This window comes from Bufo gargarizans, unplaced genomic scaffold (assembly GCF_014858855.1).
Source record: "Bufo gargarizans isolate SCDJY-AF-19 unplaced genomic scaffold, ASM1485885v1 original_scaffold_2135_pilon, whole genome shotgun sequence".
Taxonomy (NCBI): domain Eukaryota; kingdom Metazoa; phylum Chordata; class Amphibia; order Anura; family Bufonidae; genus Bufo; species Bufo gargarizans.
Genome location: NW_025334659.1, coordinates 121388 through 126776, shown reverse-complemented (window position 1 = coordinate 126776; position 5389 = coordinate 121388). Strand labels below are relative to the sequence as shown.

Here is a 5389-nt window from a genome sequence, read left to right as displayed (position 1 = left end):
TCTATCTCATATCTATCTATCTATCTCTGTCAATTCAAATCAAATCAGCTTTATTGGCAGAACTGAATACATTTAAGCATTGCCAAGGCAAGTGGGAAATAATTGGGTAGGGTTGGGTGATAGAGACACATCCAGGGTGAGGTTATAGGGTAGGTTTAGGGGATGGGGAGATATCCAGGGTGGGGGTATAGGAGTCCATGGTATATCAGACTCCTCTCAGTCTACGGCAGGCAGTAATATATTGTGCTGCTGTGGCCGCTGTGTTCTCCTCTCCCCCCAGCAGTATGCAGAGTCTCTCTTCCTCCTCCATGGAGATGAAGTCTGGGCAGAGATCAGACAGTCTCCTGAAGTGGGAGTCGCTCACTGTTGAGTATTGGGGGCACAGCAGCAGGAAGTGAGTCTCCTGGTCGCACTGCTGCTGGCACAGTCTGCTCTCTCTGGGCATGTACCTTTGTCGGTGATGCCCAGATTCGATGAGCAGGCTGTGGGAGCTCAGTCTGTACCGGCTCAGGATCTGTCGGTCTCTTGGATTGGGGACTTTCTCCAGAGATGTGATGTTCCTATGTCATTTTGGATTTCCCCCTTTGTCAGGCTGTACTGGTTGGTCTGTCTATCAGTCTGTCTATCTTTATTTCATGCACATTTATCATCTATTTCACAGTTATATATCTATATGCCTGCGATTTATCTACCGTATTTTTCTGCCTTTAAGACGCACCTCTGTTTACTAAAATGGGAAAGAGTTACTTTGTAACAATTACATCAATGAACCTGTTAATCAATGCAATACAATTGCTTATGCTAAATCAATCATCCATCCTTTCCTGCTTAAAATACCCTGTTTTTATATTATCATTTTCAGCAGAAGCTTACCTATTCTATAACATACAGTAATGCATCCTTAATCAGCTGCTCTATCCATAAAAACATTCAATCTAACCCACACACATTACAAACTTCCTTATATTTATAATCTACCTATCATTAATGGCTTATCTTCCCTGTATTCTATTACATAAAACAGACAGATAATACACAAGCGTTACTAAGAGCCAGGAGTACAAGCAGACTTTCTACCCATAAGACAGATATAGGCAACATACCTTCTAAAGGCATAAGGCTATCCTTCATATAAGATAGAGCCAGGGACTATTCATAGGATTTAGATATATTGGGCAGACTAGATGGGCCAAATGGTTCTTATCTGCCGACACATTCTATGTTTCTATGTTTCTAAAGGCAGCATTGTATACAATAAGACATGCTCTCCATCTGAAAGGACCTAAGAGCCAATAAGCCTCAGCACTACCTGCCCGTAGGTGGACCTGTTCGCTATGCTGGTTATCATGAGGGCGACAAAAAATATGAACCCTTTTTTGATGCCATGTAACTCTTCTCTCACTTTCATAAAAATGTTCTTATTCATTAGTGTTTCTGCTGATTCATTTAATGTGAATGTGTTTAAACCTGAGTTTATACAATTTAGTTTACGTGACAAAACAGAAAAGAGAGGATATTGTGTATAAAGCTAGGACAATAGAAAAATGAAAAATGTTATGCACTATCTGTAATCTTTCTGTCCGTCCGTCCATCCATCTATTCTATCTGTCATCAGTTATTGAATCTATCAACCATAATTGGTACTGGTTTCATAGTTAGGGTCATTGTTCCTGTGACCTCAGTGGTGGACAATATTTAGGCATTAGGACCAATTTAAAAGCAAAATCTGTCAACAATAATCCGGTGGGGTTCCATCCTAAGAGACTCCAACTGTATTTTAGCAGATGGGTCCATTAACCTATTGTTTTAAAGGGAACCCGTCATTAACTTTATGCTGCCCATACTAACGGCAGCATAAAGAAGTGACAGATGAGTTGATTTCAATGGTCAGTTATTTATATGATAAAAGTAAGTAGAGCCCAGGCCTGGAAAAGAGTCACGGCAGCCTGAGAAGAGTCATGGCTATTCATGAGCGCCTACTTCCCTACCCACCTGCTAATGACTGACAGTCTTCTTCCTAGTTTTCTCTTTCTCTCTACGAGAGAAGTGACAATTATCAGCAGGGAAAGCAGGAGCTCATAAATAACCATGACTCTTTTCAGGTGGCCGTGACTCTTTTCCAGGCCCGGGCTGCAATGTTTAGGATGCTGGTTCTCGGCAACCACTTATGTTTAGCTCATGAGTGACACACCACCGAAATCAGCATTTTTGTCACTACTTTATGCTGCCCTCGGTCAGCATACAGTTGATGACAGGTTCCCTTTGGGGTCCCTTTAGACAGGACAATTCAGCAGGCGATTGTTAGGAAGGAAGTGTTCTTTCTGCTTCTTAGTGAAGGAGCCTGCTAATATCATCGCTTATCCCCATACAGACTTGTTGTTTGCCGGCAGCAGAGCGTGTTTAGACAGCACAATCTGCTGCCGGCAAAGGATGATTTAGATGCCAGCACAAATTATCCAATTACTTGACGAATGAGCATTTCCACTGTTCCTATGAATGGTGGATTCTTGACCTGTGTAAATGGCCCATAACTCTTGTTTTCTAATGTTTAACATCCAAACTTTTACTAATATACTAATAGCTTATCTGTGCCTTCTTCTCTAGTTCCCGAATAAATCCTCAAGAACCAGGTCAAGAAGTTATAGAGATCTGGCTCTACTTACGGGTGAAGTTGTGAAGCCATCATGAGCTACTTCCCAGGATCGAAATATCTATTTTTGTTTGTCTACCTTTTCACTTTTATCACAGGACTTCCTCTTAATATAGCTGCCTTATCCATACTTGTTAACAAATTCAATCGCAAACTTCTTCCTGTGGACATCTTGTTGGCTAACCTGACAGTTTCAGATTTGCTCCTATTGACGTTCCTCCCTTTCCGCATGGTTGAAGCAGCATTTGATATGCATTGGCCAATGCCCCATGTTTTTTGCCCTCTGTCTGCTTTCATGTACTTCAGTAGTATTTACATCACCTCTCTGTTCCTCATGGCCATAAGTGTCGAGAGATATCTAGCTACAGCATTTCCTATAAGATACAAGATCCTGAGAAATCCAGTTTACCCCTTGGTGGGAAGTATCTTCATATGGTGCATCGCAACAGTTCACTGCAGTATTGTCTACATTGTGGAACATATCGTGCCAGATAACATGACAACCGCAAACTATAATGTGTGTTATAGCACATTTTCACCACCCCAGTTGGAAGTTCTACTTACTGTTCGTTTAGAAATATGTATTGTGCTCTTCTGCATTCCATTTATGATCACCATTTTTTGCTATGGGAATTTTATCAAGATCATCATGTGGCGGTCTCGTCTGGACAAGAAAAGGAAAATAAGAGCTATTGGCCTAGTGATGGCCACACTCATCAATTTTATCGTGTGCTTCATGCCTTACAACGTATCCCATATTGTGGGCTTTATCAATAGCACAAGTCCAGACTGGAGGGTCTACGCTTTACTTCTCAGCACCTTCAATGCATCATTGGATCCCATCATATTTTACTTTTCTTCTACCTCTTTTAAGAAGTCTTTTCTGGAGGGTTTAGTCCATGTATTCAAAAAGTTACAATTTAGCAAATGTTGGCACAAATTGTGTATTGCTCCCTGTAAAAAGGAGACAGTGGACATCAATGTCTCTGCTTAAAAAACTGCTTAGTATAAAATGTGATTATTTATATTAGAATCCATTATTTTAGTTCTAAATCATACGTCTCAATTTTAATTTTATTTTGGGGGACCGCCATGGGGTCAGTATTTGCCCCTTACCTACGCATGTTTCTTTTTTATATTTGTTAATTGTAATTTGTTAATTGCTTTCAATTTTTTCAAAATAATTTAGGTATTTCAGGTTTAAAAGATATAATCATGATTACTTGGTAGGATGTAGGTTTATTTATTAATTTTTACTAATTACTTTGGCTTTTCAAATGGTGTTCTTAGGAATAAGTAAAGTTCATTAAACCAATCACTGGCAGTTCCTGGTGTTTCCAATTTGGCTGTTGCAAGAATTTCGTCCCGATACATTAATTGACAGTGGGATAGCCAAAAGTGCTGGAAATAGTAACATTTGGGTACTGCAATGGGGTCTAGATTCACCCTTAGCTAGGCTGTTTGGGAAGTCCAACTTTATGTGAGGAAAATAGAGGGTAAAATGATACTGATTCAGTTGGAAGAGGTCACATTTGGTTTCCTTAATTTAGTTAAAGTCAATTAAATCAATAGTGGGCTGTTTTTAGTGTATGCAATGTAGTATTAATAGAGTATACACTCACCTAAAGAATTATTAGGAACACCTGTTCTATTTCTCATTAATGCGATTATCTAGTCAACCAATCACATGGCAGTTGCTTCAATGCATGTAGGGTTGTGGTCCTGGTCAAGACAATCTCCTGAACTCCAAACTGAATGTCAGAATGGGAAAGAAAGGTGGGCTACAACATCAGAAGACCCCACCGGGTACCACTCATCTCCACTACAAATAGGAAAAAGAGGCTACAATTTGCACGAGCGCACCAAAATTGGACTGTTGAAGACTGGAAAAATGTTGCCTGGTCTGATAAGTCTCGATTTCTGTTGAGACATTTAAATGGTAGAGTCCGAATTTGGCGTAAACAGAATGAGAACATGTATCCATCATGCCTTGTTACCACTGTGCAGGCTGGTGGTGGTGGTGTAATGGTGTGGGGGATGTTTTCTGGGCACACTTTAGGCCCCCTAGTGCCAATTGGCCATCGTTTAAATGCCACGGGCTACCTGAGCATTGTTTCTGACCATGTCCATCCCTTCATGACCACCATGTACCCATCCTCTGATGGCTACTTCCAGCAGGATAATGCATCTTGTCACAAAGCTCGAATTATTTCAAATTGGTTTCTTGAACATGACAATGAATTCACTGTACTAAAATGGCCCCCACAGTCACCAGATCTCAACCCAATAGAGCATCTTTGGGATGTGGTGGAACTTCAGGGAGCTTCGTGCCCTGGATGTGCATCCCTCAAATCTCCATCAACTGCAAGATGCTATCCTATCAATATGGGCCAACATTTCTATAGAATGCTATCAGCACCTTGTTGAATCAATGCCACGTAGAATTAAGGCAGTTCTGAAGGCAAAAGGGGGTCCAACACCGTATTAGTATGGTGTTCCTAATAATTCTTTAGGTGAGTGTACTACAGTAATCTACCATAGTGGTGACTGGGAAAGCTTAGTGCAACATGATAATGGTAATCCAACTTTCCTAGAGATCAGCTGTAAAGAAATTTTTAATGACAAAAGAGTGCATCTCAATGATATATACCTACCAAATAGGCTGTGATTTTATGAACAAATGCTCTTGAGGCCATAGTACACGCTTGGCACATTTGGAGTATGCTTCTGTACAACAGC

At 40.5% G+C, this 5389-nt stretch overlaps 1 protein-coding gene across 1 annotated transcript; it reads left to right on the top strand.

The window, feature by feature from the left end:
- The first annotated feature begins 2684 nt into the window (after positions 1–2684).
- On the top strand, positions 2685–3644 carry LOC122924002 (free fatty acid receptor 3-like). The gene has a single exon (XM_044274927.1). The coding sequence runs from the start codon at positions 2685–2687 to the stop codon at positions 3642–3644; it is 960 nt and encodes a 319-aa protein (XP_044130862.1).
- The last annotated feature ends 1745 nt before the right edge of the window (positions 3645–5389 follow it).